Consider the following 18,883-nt stretch of genomic DNA (forward strand, 5'->3'; position numbering starts at 1 on the left):
TAAAAAGACTAATGAGATGCAAGATGGCTGCTGTGATATGGAGGTGCTATAAGAACAGCTTGCATCAGGGAAATGGACTGGTAGGGGCTACACGCTCATTAGCATTAAAGCACTTTTCATGTGTTGGAGGTGGAGTGGAGACACTTTATTTGGCTGTGTTCCCAGCAAAATACATAAGACTATAATCTTATGTCCAAAAAAGGGAAATAATGCAAAAAAAATAAATTGGGCATTTTTTGATTGCAATGGATGGAAAATCATGTTAATTGAACAACCCCAGTGAAATAAATGAATAGAAATGTGTTGTAGAATATTTATGATGAAAAATGTCTTCCAGTGAAAATCAGCAAAATACATAAGACTATAGTCTTATGTCCAAAAAAGAGAAATAATGCAAAAAAAAATAAATTGGCCATTTTTTGGCTGCAATAGATGGGTAATTGTATGCAGTTAACAACCCCTGTGAAATAAATGAATAGAAACGTGTTGTAGAATATTTATGATGAAAAATGTATTCCAGTGCAAATAAGCAAAATACATAAGACTATATATAGTCTTATGTCCAAAAAAGGGAAATAATGCAAAAAAAAAATAAATTGGGAATTTTTTGATTGCAATGGATGGGAAATCATGTTAATTGAACAACCCCAGTGAAATAAATGAATAGAAATGTGTTTTACAATATTTATGATGAAAAATGTCTTCCAGTGGAAATCAGCAAAATACATAAGACTATAGTCTTATGTCCAAAAAAGGGAAATAATGCAAAAAAAAATAAATTGGGCATTTTTTGATGGCAATGGATGGGAAATCATGTTAATTGAACAACCCCAGTGAAATAAATGAATAGAAATGTGTTTTACAATATTTATGAAGAAAAATGTCTTCCAGTGGAAATCAGCAAAATACATAAGACTATAGTCTTATGTCCAAAAAAGGGAAATAATGCAAAAAAAAATAAATTGGGCATTTTTTGATGGCAATGGATGGGTAATTGTATGCAGTTAACAACCACGGTGAAATAAATGAATAGAAATGTGTTGAAGACATTTTTCATCATAAATATTCTACCAGTGGAAATCAGAAAACTACATAAGACTATAGTCTCATGTCCAAAAAAGGGCAATAATGCAATTTCCTTAAAATGTGCAAGGGTTATTAAAGAGAGACTGCTCAGTGCCACTCTACAACCCAAGCAGCACCTGCACCATCCGCTGCTTAAAATCATTCACATCTTTACAAAATGTTTTTTTAAAAAGGGCCACTGTGCACATCTGACTAAAACAGACCCCAGCAGTTTCATTAATAACACTGTCAATCAACCGCACAGCATCCCGTATCAAAGTTTAATGCAAATTGCCAACACGGGATGCTGTCGGCAGACTAACGTCTGGGTATAAACGACAACTCAGCCTAATGATTTTAGTTAACGTTTTATTTACACAATCTTTATACATCAGAAAAAACATTTACACAAAATGTATTTTTTTCACCCCAATGTGTTTTTTTTTCTTCCTTCCTTTCTTTCTATCGCCTGTACAGCATTCTCTGATCTGCAAAGAAACATCATGTAAGTCAAACATGAGATAGAGTAAAATAAAGCCAACCACCATTATAAAATGTGTTTAACCCCTGCGGGTTAACAAGAGTCAAAAATCAGTGTGTTCTACCATGAAGACGTCCATTTTGTAAGCCAAAAAAACCACCGCTCTCAAGTCTGGTGTGTGGACACAAAACAGAAGGGAAGAATTTGGAGGGGGGGGTGGCAGGGGAATTGGGGCTTGTGAGTTCCAGACCTAAAGTGCAGGGGGGTATTGGGTCAAAGCAGGTCCCTTTATAGCTCCAGGCAACAAAAATTTAAATAAAAAATAAAATACATTTTAAAAAGACATTAATAAATGTATGTAATGCTTCAGTTTCTCAAGTTTTTGAATCACTGAAATTAAAGAAAAAGACCAGACACAAAACAACAAAAAACCATACTGCTTTACAACGATGTTTAAATAAAACATCTTCAGTCAAATACGAAATAAATATGCCATCATTTGGTAGAGCGTCTTCTTAGTGAAATAAAGAACGCGAGTCAGAGAACTGATTTTTAACACATCGTAAATTACCCCCCCTCCCCCCACAAGAAACATAAACAGATACCACTGAATAAACACACAAACAGCATTCAAACAAACTCATGGGTTCGTCCTTATAACAAGACATCATTCTTTCAATAAAACCCAAGTCTTCATACTTCAAAATTTAACTCGCAGCATTTGGGATCACACTGTATACACACACACACACACACACACTCAATGCACAGATCTGACAGACATGAGACATAAAATGTGATTACTAATCGTGTTATACCTCACTTGCTCGTTGGCAGAAATATCCGAATGTATAAAGTGAACTCCGGTAACAGCACAGACTAAGATCTATGAGCATTAATAATTAAAATGTTCGCTATGAAATCCAATCCAATGAGAAACGGAGAAATAAATCGGTATGTGAAGTGAATGCTCGGTGAACGGGGTACAGCTCGTTGTGCTGTAGGTACAAAATGGTGCAACTGGATTAAAAGAACTGTAAATGCCATAACGGCGTTCACATTAACTCTCAAAGGAGCTTCAGGACACTTCTTCAGCTCCCCCTGGCAACAACAGGAGTCCTGAGTTTCTGTCTTTTCTCAAAGGCAAGCACCAACTCTTTTCGGGTAATTTACTTTTTTTTTCTTTTTCGTTTTCTTTATTTCTTTATACAAATGTGAGAAGAAAACAAAAAAAACAAACTTGATTCCTGAAGTGTGGCGTGTCCCACTTGCTCAGGAAGGGGGCGCCTCCCGTCCCGCGCGCTGCGAGCGCGCCTCTTTAAAGGTTCTGCAGCTTGCGCGCCCGTCCCGCCGCGTCACGGGAGCGCCGACCCCTTCCGGAAACTTCCACCGGACCGAACGACGCCGGGCACATTCTCTCTCGTTTCAGTCCTACAGCAGACGAGACTCGACAGGAGTGAAGTGACAGTTCGGTTTGAAATTCATCACCAGCATTTCTCATGGACCAGCCTTTACTTTCCCCACCCAGAAATGGCTGCACCCGACAAGGATAGCCCAAGATGTCTGCCACTCCACAAGGCCACAAAAACATCAGAGAGAGACTGAGGGGGAGAGAAAGAGAGAGCAAAAAAGGTGGGGAGAGGGGACAGAGAGTAGAGAGAGAAATGCTTGGCAGGCCAACATCCTGCTGAGAGATGAGATTTTTTTTAAAAAGGAAGTTGAGAGATAGAAAGAGACAGAGATGAGAGGAGATGGGCTCGCAGGCAAAGTGGAGGAGAGAGATAGAGAGAGGGGGGGAGGGAAACCGCAAGAGAGGCCAGATACTGGCTGGGGGGGGGGGGGGGGGGGGTCGGGGGGGTACGAGTTGGCCTACCCTCGGAAATGAAAGAGAAGCACACGGCAGCTGTGTGGGTGACACGCCCAAAATCAAGGCCTTCTTTCACCTCGAGCCTCCACACTCATCACTACACCAGACTACAGCAACAACTACACAGCACAATAAACGCTCTTTGCCATCGACACGCGCAGTCCCTTCCCCGTGCTTGGCTGAGGCAAGGAGAGGCAAACCGTTCTTGCCAATGCTGGAACTCGCAGTTCACCTCTCCCTCGCTCCCTGCCTGCCTTCCTCCCTCCCACCATTTTTTTTCTCTCTGACTCTCACTCAGCTAATCCAATTTCACTGCTAACAGACACTTAACGGCCAGCACATAGACTCATCCACCAGACAGCCCTTGGATCACATTACCCAGCAGCCACGGTCTTCCATCCGTGTAAGGCCTCACGACCAATGAGCGGACGCCTCTCCTGGCCAGCCCAGTCCTCCTCCTACCCAAACCTACCCAAACACGCAGGGCTCCCACGCTACCTGCTTAGCCTCACATAGTCCTGTCCTCAAGGGCAGACGGGATATGATACACCCAGGTACCCACACACCCCCCCGACTCCGTCACTCCTCCTTGTCCATCTCAGCCTCAGTCCAAATAACCAGTCACACCCAAAGCCCCACCCACCCATCTGGAGGGAAACGGAGATGGCGTTTTGAGAAAGGTAACAAGTGTTGACAACGCAAATCCAGAATGTCAAACAACAAAACAAAAAAATCCTTCAGTCCTAAAAATTCTGGGGGGGGGGGGGGGTATGTTTGAGCGCATCTGACTCCATCACATCAGCTCTGACCTCTTCAGGAGGTGAGGATCAAACCATGCTAGACTGTGGGGGGGGGGGGGGGGGGGGGGGGGGGGAGTTACCCAACAGCTGCCGTTACCGACTCCATTATACAACGTGCGGAGGGCAAGCTGTCCTATCCCGACACCGTTTCACCCAGGACACAAAGAGCCGTGTGTGTCGCCTGGGCCGACCAAGAGAACACAGATCCAGACTCCAGGACACTCGCAAGTCAACAATTAAGGGGGGTACAAGGGTGGGGCAGGGTAAGGGCGCGAGGCAGAGCAGGGCGGGGCACCATCCTCTCCGTGCATCTTGCCTTTTCGCCCTCGCCACCTGGGACTAAAGCAAAGGTGAGAGGAAACCGAACCGAGACAGTGGCACGCAGGCGTGAAGGACCAGTAAGCCGCAGGTACACGCAGTGCTTCCACTCTGCCCCTCCCACAACACATCCCATTAAAACCCGCAGAAAAGGCCACTCCATTCTGCGCTCGGAAAAAGGAGCCCATCGTCTTTAACTGGAGTAACAGCGCGCAGCTTTACCGCGGTTTAAATCTGAGAAATACATGCCACTGTCAACTGCCAACATTTTGGGTAAGGTTGCAGCTATCCTGATACTGTAACCCAGTCGCTTCCCTTAATCCGGGGGATTAACATAATAAAAGTAGTTGCACCGTCTTACAAAGATTATGGAAAACATGCAGGCCAAACACCACCTGGCTTTGCCCTCATCAGGTTACCACGGAAACAGTACACTGGGCGAAAGGGACCACTGTCCCTTTCGACGGGAAAGAACTCCCTCATGTAGCAACCAGACCTCTCCCAGGTGCACCACATGTACAGTACCACGTGACCCCGAATTCGACTAGCCCCTTCCTCCCTGGAAATTAACAAACACTCTGGTGTGCCCTCCACCCGCTTAACGGCTTGTCTGAGACCAGCTTAACCCTTAAAGGTGAAAGATCACTAATGTGCGATTAAAATGTTCTAAACTGAACGTTCTAAAGCTGATGTCACAATCACTACTGGTAGGTGAAAGCAATGGAGTTCCAGAACACTGACGTAGAACTTTGGAGGAGGGGGGGGGGGGGGGGGGGCATTCCAAAAGGCCTACTCTTCAAAAGGTTAAACAGAGCCTGTTCCAGAGCACTGCCATTCTGAGGAAGAGCGGAAGCCGTTTCAGGGTCAACGAGCGCACAGGGCCAGCGAAAGGACAGGAGACAGCACACCTTCACTTGCCCTGCCGCAGACCCAGGGAGGAATGGATGGAAGATCTCTACCCAGTGAGTGGACTGACGGTGCTGAGCCTGGCTTTGTCAGAGCCCCTCCCGTCTCCATTAACGTCAAGACTCGTCAAGTATGAGAGGACATCGATCAAACCCAAGTGGGTGTGAGATACTGAGAACACTTTTGGGAACACTTATGTCAATACCATCTCCATCCACGTCGCTCCCTTAACCCCCCCCGTGGCGTTCCCCTCACGATTCATCAGAGCCCCTGTCACACTGACGCCCTTCACCCCACCGACCTCCTCTTTCGCTTCCTCCACGGGCCGTCGAAGGTTCAGTTCAGCAGGCCGGCGGTTTGTTCCTTTGGGATTCTCGGGAGGTGCTGGTTTAGGCTGACCTGGTTGGATAGGACAGTTAGGTTCCTTGGTTGGGTTGTATTGGTTGGTTGGTTGGTTGGTTGAAGGGCGGGGGCAGGGCGCACCTCTTTATCCTAACCCATCGGTCCCTGCCGTTCACGTCTCGAACTGCGTGAGCAGGGCTCGCACCTCCGGGGTGAGCTGCTTGGCGGCTTTGGCGGCCTCTGTGATGGCCTTGCGGTACAGGCCCTTCCTCTTCTTGTCGAAGCGCAGCTGAAAATTCTCCAGGAAGGGCGTGACCTGCGAGAGGGCCAGGAAGGAGGTGGTGGGCGAGCCGAACCAGGAGATCCGCGCCTCCTGCCTGACCAGGAGCCCGTTATCCTTGCGGCTCACGGTGATGAGCAGGATGCGGGCCGGCCACCAGGGGAAGCCGTAGATTTTGGCCCAGACGATGTCCCCCACGCATATGGTCCTGCCGTCTGTGGTGACGCACTTGGAGACGTTTTTGGAAAAGACTGCAGCTTTCAGAGATTTACTAGGCTTCTTTTCCTCCTTGGGAGCGGACGAGGAAGAGGAGGACAAGGAGGAGGAGCAGGAGGAAGAAGAGGAGGAGGAGGAGGAGGCAGAACAAGAGGTAGAGGAAGTGGTGACTACCGAGGACGTGCTGGGGGCAGGGGGGGAGTGTAGTGCCCCAGGAGGGGGGAAGTCAAAGGTCTCAGTGGAGCTGCACTCAGAGTTGGAGGACTTAAGGTCGTCTGTGCTGTCCACGCTACACACAGAGACGTTGGAAGAGTCCAGCTTACTGGGGTTGAGGGTCATGTAAACTGTGATGTTGGCGGCTTTGGCCCCAGGCTTCTCCTGCGACTCGTCTCGACCACCTGGCACCTCAGGCTCCTCCCCCACCGCCCTCTGCTCCCTATCTGGCAGGGGTTGAGGGGCAGCCTCCATATTAGGGTGAGGCTGGGAGCGGGGCTGGGGCTGGAGTCCGAGCTCGTTTTGGGGTCCGAACTCTTGGGTGGAGCCCTGGTTTTCCGTGGCAGCAGTGGGCTCACCTGAAAAGGAAGAGGAGGAGGAGGAGGAGAAGGAACGCGTGGAGGTACAGCTGGGCGGGGCCAGCTTGGGCGGACTCCGGCTTCCGCTCCCTGGCGCTTTGTCGAAGCCCGGCAGCGGCTTGCAGGAGGAGTCGTCGTTCTCCTCGTTGCGGTACCGCTGGGGCTTGATGCGGATCCTGGGCGGGAGAGGGTTGGCGTGGGCTCTCCCGCCCCCGCTGAGCTGGTGCCGTCGGCGGGTGAAGTGGACCTTCTGGTGGGCATCCCTGGGGCAGGAGGCCCGGGTGGAGGGAGCCCTGCCGCCGACCTTGCCGCCCTTGTCGCCGCGCCGCTCCCGGTCCCGCGCTCTCCTCTTCACGGGCTCGCCCGTTTCGGCATGGTCCACGTTTTTACTCTGCAGCACCTTTTTGGCGTGCGGCGGGACTCTGACCGCCGTCGCCGCTCTGACCGCGCTGTTGCCGACGCCCCCGCCCTTCGCCTGGCCCAACGTGGCCACCCTGACCAATGGCGTCGGCCTCCGGGACCCGTCGCCGGCGGCTCGGCCCCTCTCCTCTGCGCGGGGTCGCTTGGCGACGGCCGCCGCGCTCTCGCCGCGCCGCCGCTTGGCCTCGTCGCCGCGGCAATCGGGCGCGGGCCCCTTGCGCAGCTCCCGCTTGTCGCCCGTCGCCACGGCGCCCTTGCACTTGTCGCAGAGCACCTGGCGCGGCCGCAGCCGGATGGCGCTCATGATGGACGTGGGCTCCTCCCGGTACAGCTTGCGCTTGGGCCGCTTGATCCTGCGGGGCGGCGGCTGAGGTATCGACTGGCTGTATGTGTCCCTGATAAACAACGGCGGCGGGTACGGGGCGCCTTCCTGAAACAGAGGAGGGGGCTTTGAGGTCCGCTGGTTGGGGGCCGGGCCGGAAGCTGCGGGGGCCTGGGGGGGCTCGTTGGCAGAGGCCTCGGAGACGTCCCGCGACCCCTCCCTCTCCGGCTCGCTGGGGAGCGACTCCGTCTTCGGCTGCATAGATTCGGGCTTGTCCCGGGACTCTCGCTTGGGGTAAACAGTGACGGGAATCCCATAGGGTCCAAACCTGAAGACAGAAAGGCAAAGGATGAGCGAAACAGGAAACAGGAAATGCACCGCGCGCCACAGGCCACGTGTTGCGCCAATCTAGCCGCCACTGCTAGAATTGCCCTCGTAAATTAAGTGACACGTTAATTTGTGCTGCTTGGACAGGGTGTGAAAAAACATACTTAAAAAAGAACATTCTTCTGCAGCAGTCGTTGGCAGACTGGCACAAGCAGTGCTGCAGGAGAGGCGGGGCCGTGCATTAACTTAATTAGCTGGCAGACGCAAAGAGAGACATTCAAACACAAATGCACCCCTCCCCCCCTTACAGAAATACAATCAATTCTACAGCAGGGAAGAGGCAGTAACATTAATGAACATCTTCCTGGCACCAGAGATATGTGCTTTTATTTAAAGCTCACAACCGTCTCTTTGGCAAGTATGCAGGTGGGGGGGGTGGGGGGGTGGGGGGGCAGGGGGGAACAGCCGCAACCGCTGACAGCCATCGACTCTAAACTTCCTTCTTCCTTCCCGTCCCCCAGATAATGAGCGACCGCATTCAAACACTCCATCTCCCCACGCTGCCGGACGAGACCGGATGTCGGGGTTAAATTTTAACCCTGAAAAAGTCTCCACCGCCCTCAGTAAACAATAGTTGGCGCACTCATACCCAACCACCACGTCTCAGTCCGTTACTGCAGCTCATAGAGAGCTGGGGTTTCAGCGTACAACAAGAAAACCGCAACGACTCGTCTGGGAATCGAGAACATGGACCCTGTGGCAGAGCTGGTGTCTGAAAACAAGGAGACGCTGCTGTCCCTATACATCCCAAGTGCTCCTTCAGGAGAATTCACATTTAAGCACACAGTTCAGCATCCAAGCTGGTTCTAAATGGACTGCGATTCAACCCTTTGAAGAGTAGGGTTCATTCGGCATGTTTTTTTTCAAGATTCCAAAAGTCAGTGTTCTAGAACTCCCTTGCTTTCAGTCACCAGCAGTGATTGTGACATCAGCACTAGAATGTTCAGTTAAGAACATTCTGATCACGTGTGTGTGATCTCACACCTCAAGGGTTAAAAAAAAGCTGTACAAAGCCACACATAAGACATTATGTAATAACAATACATTCTGCTTATACAGTGCTTTTCACACCAGTGTTCAAAGCGCTAGACATAAAAGGAAGTGGAATCAAAGGCGCAAAACCCAAAACCACATCAGCGAACAACAGCACCACCCCCTCCCCTGCTTCTCAGCCCCCACAGGAGGCTCACACAGATTTCGGCGTCCAGTCATAAATCAATCTGTCCCGGGAGTCGCCCGGGCAGCCCGTGGCCCGGCGCGTTGCCGTGGCGCCCGCTCAGAGGAGTGCTTCCTGTTCCGCCCCTCCTCATTGTTTCCCCCGGCCCCCAGTTTGAGGGGGGCCTGCTGAACCCCAGTGGCTGCGCAAAAGGGGGGTTCCTGTTTACCCAGGGGACCCCGACAGGAACCGGCAAATATTCACAGCTCTCGCCTCAACTTACTCTCCGGTAAAAAAAAAATTCTTGCTACGTTACTGCAAAAGGCGGGAAAAAAAATAAAAAATGTGGATGACATATTTTTGGGTAGACTCTCAGAGACCCGACAGAATCGCGCACCATCTCTACCGTTTGGTTTCGTTTGCATGCAGCTCTTTTGACAAAAATTGGGTTCTGGCTTCCAGCCAAAAACAAAAAAAAATACTAAACGGAACGTGGGAAGTACAGAGAGGCTCGCACAGCGGACATCAAAGCGACCGCCGGGTTCCTCTGACGTCACGGGCGAGGTGCTGCGCCGCCACTTCCTCCGCCGGGCGTTTCATCGGCGCAGTCGATCGGGCTGCGGTGTTCCGAGCTGTCGCTTGATGCCCCGCGCCCGGCTGTAACCACGGGAACACGAGCGCCGGACGCGGTCTTCCGGCGAAGGACCTCAACCGCAGCAGCAGCAGAGCGCGCTGCTTCCTTCTGACATACAGCAAGCTCTGTAGTTTCTCGGTCTCACAAACCACCGCCACATTTCCGCTGTCCATCGGCCGCTGAAGGGCGAGCCTACGCCCGGGGCTGGGGGTGTACAGTTCGCGGTACGAAGGCCGCATCCATGATCCGCAGCCAGACTCCACTACCGACTAACGACCGAGCTGCAGACGAGAGGAAGCCAGAGCTTATTCTGGGGGGGGGGGGGGGAGGGGATGCAGCTGACAGTGAGAACAGAGGGAGACGAAAACGGTTCCCACTTAGATTCCAAAATCGCCTGTCACATCGCCTAACGTGTGTCCCAACAAGAGGGCACTCTGTACGATACACTCGGCTCAATCCCCAAATCTGCGTTTTTGCTTTGCTGTTCTTGAAGCCAAAGCCCACACCTTTTCTTTTGCGACTGTATGAACAACCAACATGAAACAGTGCAACTGTCAGGGGCACGATCACCGTGACTCGCACCGAAGGAAACGAGGTCATTCTGCCACCTCCCATCGTGACCCCGCCCACTCTGATGCACCTTTGTTTCTACCTGCTACATCAAGCGGTGTGTCGGCTGCACACCTGTGCTTCGCACCCGTCAGCACCGCACCTGTGAGTGTGTGTGTGAGTGTGTGAGTGTGTGTGTGTCCTGGTTTCCACACCTGCTACACAGGCCTTTCCAGGCTCGAATGGGGTTTGCTCCTGCTTGCAAACAACCGCTGATGCGAGCGTTCGGCCTCCGAGCCCTGCTCCTCCCTGCCATCCATCCCTCAATCCACTTACGTCCAATCAGAGCCCCCCCACCCCCGTGCCCTGCACTCTGTGACCAAAGCAACGCATGAAGGTCACGCCCGCCAAATGTGACGCGACCAACATAACATCTCTGGTGCCTGTAATCCTAGACTAGTTCCTTACACACACACACAGGCACACACGCACACACACACAGGCACACAGGTGCACACACACACAGGCACACACGCACACACACACAGGCACACAGGCGCACACACACACAGGCACACACACACACAGGCACACTTCACACGCGCACGCACACACACACACACACGCACACACGCAGACACACGCACACACACACAGGCACACACACAGGCACACACGCACACACAGACACACACAGACACACACACGCACACACACAGGCCTGCTCCACCTCTGTCGACACCCCTTCATCTGCTCGAAAGAAGCTGAACAAACACAAGTCAAGCACTATAGGGGTGTGTGTGTGTGTGGGGGCACTCACATTTACCAAACACACCAAAGCCTTTAATCTCATCTGTGCAAAAGAGAAAACCTCCATATATAATATGTTAAGTGTGACAATGTTCGAATATGGGCCAAGCACTTTTCCACACACACACACACACACACACACACACACACACACACAGTCCCGTACTGCTATCCTTATGAGGACTTCCCATTGACTACATTCATTCCGCAACCTCTAACCCTAACCCCAACCACTACATGCCTAACCTTAACCTAATTGTAACCCTAACCCAAACCCAAAGTCCTAACCCTAAAACAGCCTCTTGACCTTGTGGGGACCAGCAAAAGATCCCCACAAATATAAATTTTCCTCATCTTTCTATCCTTGTGAGGACATTTGGTTCCCACAAAGATAGTATTACAAGTTCACACACACACAAACAAACACACACACACACACACACACACAGCTTCTCCCACTCCAATCAGAGGCCACAGAAGGTATTCAGAAAACTACCAAAGTCAAAATATAACGACCTGCTAACTAACAGCGTAGTACTGAATGCATGGTCTGCTGTACCACTACCTGAATACCACACAGATTATTTTATTTTACGTTTGAAAATTGTAATTTTCTCGGCTCATCGACTTCAAACCCCGCCACGTCGTGACTGACTTATACATGCTAATTCGGCACAAGGAGAATATGCTATTTGGAATTTCAAAGGAACGGAAGAGATTTAAAAAAGACGAGAGTGTACGGTGTGCGTGATCGTGGGTGTGAAAAATATAAGAAATGGCAGCTGGGGGTGTGTGGGGGGGGGGGGGCAACACGGCGCAGAAAACATGTAAAACCACCCCCAAATGCCAGATTAATTATTCAAGCGACGGAGCCACGGCTACAGAAATGAAGCTGAGGTGCAGGATGTGGGGGAGAAATGCAAAACTTCACCTTTCCTCCTGTGGTCTTCTCTCGCCGACCTGTTTCTGAGAGCTCACGAAGACGCAATGAGTTTCCACCAAAAAACAAAAACAACAAAAACAACAGCAACGGAGCGTACTCTTTGCGCCTAGCCTTGGAGGAGCCCAGGGCAGGATTTCATTTAAGGCCCCCACAACAACCCATCCACCCGCTAAATAATATATATTTTAGAATAATTAGGGAGCCCCCTGGTGGTCACGGAGCCCCAAGCAGCCGCTGATGTTGTTTGTTGGGTTGGGCCGGTTCTGATGCTTTGAGTGTACTTTTAACTCCTTCTCTGCTGTATAGCGGGGACCAGGCCGATTCCCTGAGGCCTGGTTCTGCATGGGCCTGAAACCCACTGTGCCCCCCCCCTCCTCCCTCCAGTCAACTGCCCCACTACACTGACCACACTGCCCAGCAACACTGAGGAGAGGAACACAGGAAGACCAATCGCAGCAAACAGCCAAAGGTCAAAGGTCGAAGGCAGATCAGAAACCTCAACGGGCGGCCACGCAAAGGAAAGCACATTCCGCAGCAGTGCTGGTCGACCGGCCTTGACATCCGATGCTTTCCGCTTCCGTTTCTCGGCGCCCCGCCCTCCAGATTCCAGGGAGAGCGGGAAAAGGCTGAGGAGGTGTGGAGAGGAAGTCTCAGTCAATGAGTCCGCTCAAGCGCAAAAACTCAGAACTACAGGTATTCTGGCTGAAAAAACTCCAAAAATGGCATCTCACAATTCCAGTTTTTGCCACAATTTTTTTTTTTTCCTTCCCCAAGAAGGAAATTTGAATGTGGAGTACCAACGGTTCCACCCTCCTGTCCTTGCATATCCCACACCCATAAATTATACGTCGGGCTAGGGGGCCTGATCCCATGGGGGGGGGGGGCCAAAGGGAGAATTAAAATCCCGGGGGGGGGAGGGGGGATTGGGTGTGATGAGACCTCGAAGGAGGTCTCAGGGGTGCTGAGTCAGCATCAGGAAATGGAAACACACCACAGCCTCTGTGCTGCCGTCAGCTAAAGTACCCTGGACAGTGACTGGCCATGGTGGCGTAGGCTAGGCCGACGCGTTCAGAACGGTCTCCCACAAACCGCCACATTTCTGCTGTCCATCGCCGCAGAAGGGCGAGCCTGCGCCCGGGGCCGGGGGTGTACAGTCCCCGGTATGTAGGCCACAGCAAGCCTACGCCCGGGGCTGGGGGTGTACAGTCCCCGGTATGTAGGCCACATCCGTGAACCGCAGCCAGACCCTGAACACACACACACAGCCTCGATATACCACGCTGACGACAGAGAGCGGAAATACAGCGCTGACGACGGACAACTTGTATAGCCTCGCACGTGGCTTCACTTAAACCAGGACAAGGTCACACTGCCCAGTCCAGCAGATCCGTTTCCGTCTTTTATAAATACCCCCTCTGTTTCAGGACAATGGACCGGCAACACGTCATATTCACAGAGGACAACCACGACAGCCTCAGGATTCTACAGTAAAAGACCAACGTGTGGACTGTGGCATAACACAGTTCGCAAGTACAAAACAAACCTGTCAATTAACTAAAAAAAAAAGCAGTTATAGAATTATTTAAATGTTGCCATCACGTGCAAGTAAACACAAGGCCTTGCTAAGGCAGTACTACGTTTCATTCGAACAAGAGCTTTGTGTTGTTGGCTGTAACCCTAAATTCTTTGCTTGCATTTTCTGAATGTGATTTCGAAAACCACCTCTCAAAGACTGGTGAATCTGTGGAGCACTGCTATTGGCTGCACAGGACAGCAACTGTTGCTCAGGAAGCGCATCTATAGGATGTTTGATCAGAGAGATAAGACCAAAGAGGAAGCACATCACGCCAATGGAAAAACTGCCAGACAAAACCACCTTTTGAATCAAAGCTGTGTGTATGAGCGGTTTAAATGGGCAGGTGGAGACCAACTGCCGTTGAGTCAAAGCTCAGGTGTGTGTCCAATCACACCTTTAGCAGGACTACAGGGGGAGATTTTTAGGGTCCAGCGTAAGAGAGAGACACACAGGCAACGTTCAGTGCATGTCACCAGCTGGATCTCGTCCTGCTCCCAGCAGGAAACAGGACATAGCCAATGGATGCCACGAACCGGAAATCTGGCCAATCGGTGGCCACGGAACGCTGAGAACGTCTGGCCCACTATTCACAGTCGATGCCTGGAAGACAATGGCCATCAGCCCAATCCCCACTGACTCCATAGAGAAGCCTCAAAGACATACCTTTTCTCATGTTAAAGTAGGCATGCAAGTGAAAAGACAACGGCTCAAAGCTATTCCTGAAATACATGGGGGGTGCAGATGACTTATACAGTGTTTTTTGTATTATGAAGACCTTTGTTCATAATGGCCTCTTTGACACAGTTAATCCATTTTTTATTTAACTAATAAAGGGTGCACTACAACTAAAACAACAATCTGCTAGATGATGATGCTCATCATCATTTTCGTCCAGTGCCATCAGGCAATGTTAATAGGTTGAAGGAGCGATCAGTTTGGACAGCTAACAATTGGAGTAGAACACTAAGAACAAGAACAAGGGGGGATATATTTAGAGGCGTCCAAAGAGGTTTCCGAAGAGAATGTGTTACACAACGTGGCAAAATACAGGCACATGACATCAACAGAAATAGAGTGTTAGAGGTGAGACACAGAGAGAGAGAAGGTGAAAAAAAAGAAAAAAAGGATAGAAAAGACGGGTGTCGGGTGAGGGGGGGGGGGGTGTGTGGAGTTGACAGTAAAGAGGAGAATTTATAGACACTCATTCAAAGCAAAAACAATAGCATATGGACCACCTGATGATGCCGTGATACGTTCAGCAAAATACTCTGGTTATGAATCAAATCAACTAAAACGAGAAAGGGCCCGATATAATAATAATTACAATAATATTCATAAAAAATATACTATGCATACACTGGATTTACCATGTCTGGCTAAGATCATTTACAGCTTACAGTCCCCACTGGAACGACACAAGTCACTTCAATGACCACCATCAAACAAGGCAGAAATGGTACTACAAACGAGCCCTGCACTTTATTCAGCTTACACTGAGGGTGGGGCTTTGGACAGTCCCGGTTCAAACAAGGTTGAAATTGAAATAATGGCAGCATGCTTCCCGTCTCGCTTACGTTTTACTAATTATTTAGCTAACTTATTAACTATCATACATACGCCGTATCAAAAACATGCACGTTTAAATAACACCCAGATGCAATCGCTAGCCTTCTAAAGTTAGCTTATTCAGCGTGCATAGCTGGCCAGCTAACTTCCCTTGCTAACCGTAAGCGTAAACAAAACGGACTCCTGGAGACATAAACTGGAGCTAAGCTAGCTAGAACAAGTCTTATCGTTGGCCTGATTTTAATACAAGCGGCTAACTTTCTGTGTGGAAAAAATGCATGACAGTTCAAACTGTGTTTGAGTTCACTATCTGAAATATTTCAATGAGAAATACGTAAGCTATGCATTAACTAAAACAGGCTAGCCTGCAAGCAACTAATTCAGTGTAGCGTGGTGGCTATACACATACAGCGAGCAAACACTGCAGCAAGTGATGGGTTAGCAACTTAGCATACCTTTTAGAGAGGTCCATCAGAACCCCGGAAAAGATCCTCTCGCCAAGCCGAAACGAGACCACGAGCGCATCATCGATTATGTGATCTAGTGCGACTCGAACCTCCGATCCGGGGATGAGTTGGGCGATTGATTCGGGGCACAGTCCGGCATCATCTACACCTGTCACAGCGGGTTTCAGTTCGGATTCGGTTCCGTCGGTGTTGCTGTACATCCCATCTCGTGCGAGCAAACCCTCCGGTTCCGAAGTAGTCGGCACGCGGTCTGCTGTCGTGGGAAGTTCTGTAAAGTCCACGCTTATAATTTCGTCCTCCTCGTTTCTTAAAAAATGGTGGTCTTCTACAACAGGGACAACCGCACTGTGCTGAATGGTCCCGGGACATTTCGGAACCACGTCCTCCGCGGGCTCAGGCAGAGAAGTTCCACAAAGGGGAGCAGCATCGCCCGATTCAAGTGCCTGTCCAGTTTCAGCTGATGCTTTTATTATCGCTGGGCTCTCGCACTGCAACCTGGTCGGTTGAACCAGGTCCGGTTCCGTGGGAAGGGTATACTCCGCAGCGGGTACCGCCAGCCCTGCTAAAGCGGGTAAGGGGGCTGCAAGTTCCGTCTCCGTCAGCATATTATTCGGAACAGATTCCCAAATGTGGGAAGCTCCTGCCGCTGACTCGGAGCTAAAAGCGGGTCCAAGACAGGCAGCAACGACGCAAGAGTGGACCTCGTTTGCAGCATCCACAGTAGGAGGCATTGCTGTGTTCGTGTTGCCCGCCGCGTACCCGAGGTCTCGCGGAGCCCCGGTCTCCGACTCGTGGTCGGTCGGCTCACTTCCCCTGCGGTTAGCCGCGAGGATGTGTTCGCTTTCGCCGAAATCAAACAACGCATTTCCCGCCGTGTCTGGGCCGGGTGTGCGCCGTGATTCGGCGTGCACAAGATCGCATCCCTGAGGTGCTTCTCCATTCTTGGGTAGGTGCACAAGGTCCATCACTGGAGAGAACTCCTTTGTAGCCTCGGCCTCGAGTTTGGCCTCCGCCGCGACTGGCTGCTCTATCTCCGGCTCCAGCTCTGCTCCGTCCCCCGCTGTTGTGGTTAATGCCGCAGAGGCTCCTGGCTCCGCAGCCACGGCCGCCATTTTCTTTCCGCTTTTCAGCCACAGCTTGGCCTCCTCTCTCTGTGATAGGACATAAGCCCTCCCTCTGGATCCCATAGACACTTGGGATTGGCCAGTAAACTATAAACGTGTGGTTGTATGGTACCCTTTGTTGTCAATCAACCCTGAGCGCTGAAAGCCTGCAATATAATTGGCTAGGCTTTTGTCAATAATATCGGCCTTATTATTGTGGAAAGTTCCGCATATCGCTCCGAAGGGGGCGACATTGCGTTATTTTGTTAACAATTGTCAGAATAAACGCTACCCCATTCACAGAAAACTGTCGATTTAATTTGCACATACTTATTCACAAATATACAACCAATGTGCGTGTTTCCTTTCTCTCGTTCTCCTGTAAGGGGTCTTTGTGACGGTGTCCTCTAAAAAGAGCTATACAAACTGGATTAAAATTGAATAATAAAAAACCACACTGTCTATACAGTCTGCATTATTTAATTGTCTCGCCGGCCTCAATGTCAAGTGTATCTTATAGCTGTACGTTACGGCACGTTCACCGACAAGATGCGAATTGACAGACGGCACACCAGCCGTCCAAATAGTTCTTACACAGTAATATACACACTGCAAATAATACATTTATGAAACCAGAATATTTATTGCATAAATTCAGATTACCGTATAACGGGCACGTGCAGAGGGGGTGGCTCCTGGTGCCCGGGCACCTGCCCCTTTTGCCCCATTGGATTTTTAAAAAATCCATATTTGTATTGTTATCATTGCTGTCATACTAACATATTAATACATATTAAATGATGCTGGTTAACTACATTCTGCATAATAAATTTGTGTTTTAAAACTGGTTTTCTAGGTCGGCGTGTCCTTTTCTCACTTTGAGCACCTGTTCCTCAAAAGGTCTCGGTACAGCCCTGCTGCAAGTATATAAGTTCAAGGGTACACTGATAAAGCCCAAGCAATTAATTATATCCAGGGCAACCTAGACAGTTTCTTTACACACATGAAGCATCATCCATACATGAAGCTGGATATTTACTGAAGAAATTCCAGTTAAAAATACCTTGCTCAAGGGTACAATGAGTACCATCTAGGATTGGAACTGGCAACCTCAAAGTTGTGAGAAAGTGTTCCAGAAATTGCATGCTTTATATTGTTATATTGTTAATATCCATTTTATCTACATTTTGTAACAGTATAATGGTAAGGCCTTCCCAGTTTCTCCGCTACTACCTCAATTTCAGATTCACCAGTATTATGCATTATTACTACATGGGGCAACCAGCAGAACTTAACCTCCACAACTTTATGCAATAAAGGCAAGTTTGTCTTCCTCCGTTCTTCTTTGCAACAATACTTCACATCAACTGAGAAATGGAAGAGTTATCATTCAGATGAAAAACCCAGGGAGGTAAGGTTTATAAGGGGTAATATTTATATTTTTCCCCCATTCCCCATTATTTTGTATTTTTGTTTTATTCAGACAGGTAGAAACAGAGAGGGTAACAGATACATGGGATTGCAGCAGAAAGTGTCATGGTTTTTTTTGTTTTTGTTTTTTTTTGGGGGGGGGGGGGGGTCTTTTAATGGGGAAAATGTAAAATAAATTAATCCTTAAAAATCATTTTTATGAATTAATATTTTGAAATACTCAAATATAAAAGTAATTAAAATTTTAATACGCACACACACATTCATAAAACATTTTATTTGGAATCTAGATCTGTATTTATGGTTTAGATTGTATTTTCTTTGGAACTGTATGGTTTAAAATGCAATAGTTGATTTGGGGAAAGAGGCTATATTTCAATGTGCAGGTATGTCAAAAAGCATGCTCTTGAACAAAACTGAAAAAAGTAATATATTTACCGTGACAGCAATACTAAAGATAACATCAATGAGGGCTTTTTGAAAAAATGAAAAGCCATCACTTCTAGTGTCGTAGATCAAGCACTGGCCCTGACCGTCTCACTGCCAGCAGTAACGTTGCGAAATCACACGTTTGTCATTAAAACCTCGAGTGGAACTTTTTAGTGGCACAGTCCTATTGTAAAAGTTTAAAGTGTCACTGTAATCCGTACAGATCTGTCGCCGCGCAAGAAA

At 49.3% G+C, this 18,883-nt stretch overlaps 1 protein-coding gene across 2 annotated transcripts; it reads right to left on the minus strand.

Moving 5' to 3' along the window:
* Positions 1 to 1,417: 1,417 nt before the first annotated feature.
* Positions 1,418 to 16,943, minus strand: LOC118223483 (PWWP domain-containing protein 2A-like). 2 transcript variants are annotated; one of them, XR_004764449.1, is made up of 3 exons: positions 15,666 to 16,943; positions 2,787 to 7,917; positions 1,418 to 1,553 (listed from the first exon to the last, which is right to left on the minus strand). XR_004764449.1 is itself a non-coding variant. In XM_035410087.1 (2 exons), exons 1-2 carry the CDS (start codon positions 16,862 to 16,864, stop codon positions 5,952 to 5,954), a joined length of 3,165 nt encoding a protein of 1,054 aa, XP_035265978.1. In that variant the 5' UTR covers positions 16,865 to 16,943; the 3' UTR covers positions 1,418 to 5,951. The 2 variants fall into 2 exon arrangements, 1 of the variants encoding a protein (XP_035265978.1); XM_035410087.1 differs by having other exon boundaries at positions 1,418 to 7,917.
* Positions 16,944 to 18,883: the final 1,940 nt, after the last annotated feature.

Source organism: Anguilla anguilla, chromosome 3 (assembly GCF_013347855.1).
Source record: "Anguilla anguilla isolate fAngAng1 chromosome 3, fAngAng1.pri, whole genome shotgun sequence".
In the NCBI taxonomy this organism is placed as follows: domain Eukaryota; kingdom Metazoa; phylum Chordata; class Actinopteri; order Anguilliformes; family Anguillidae; genus Anguilla; species Anguilla anguilla.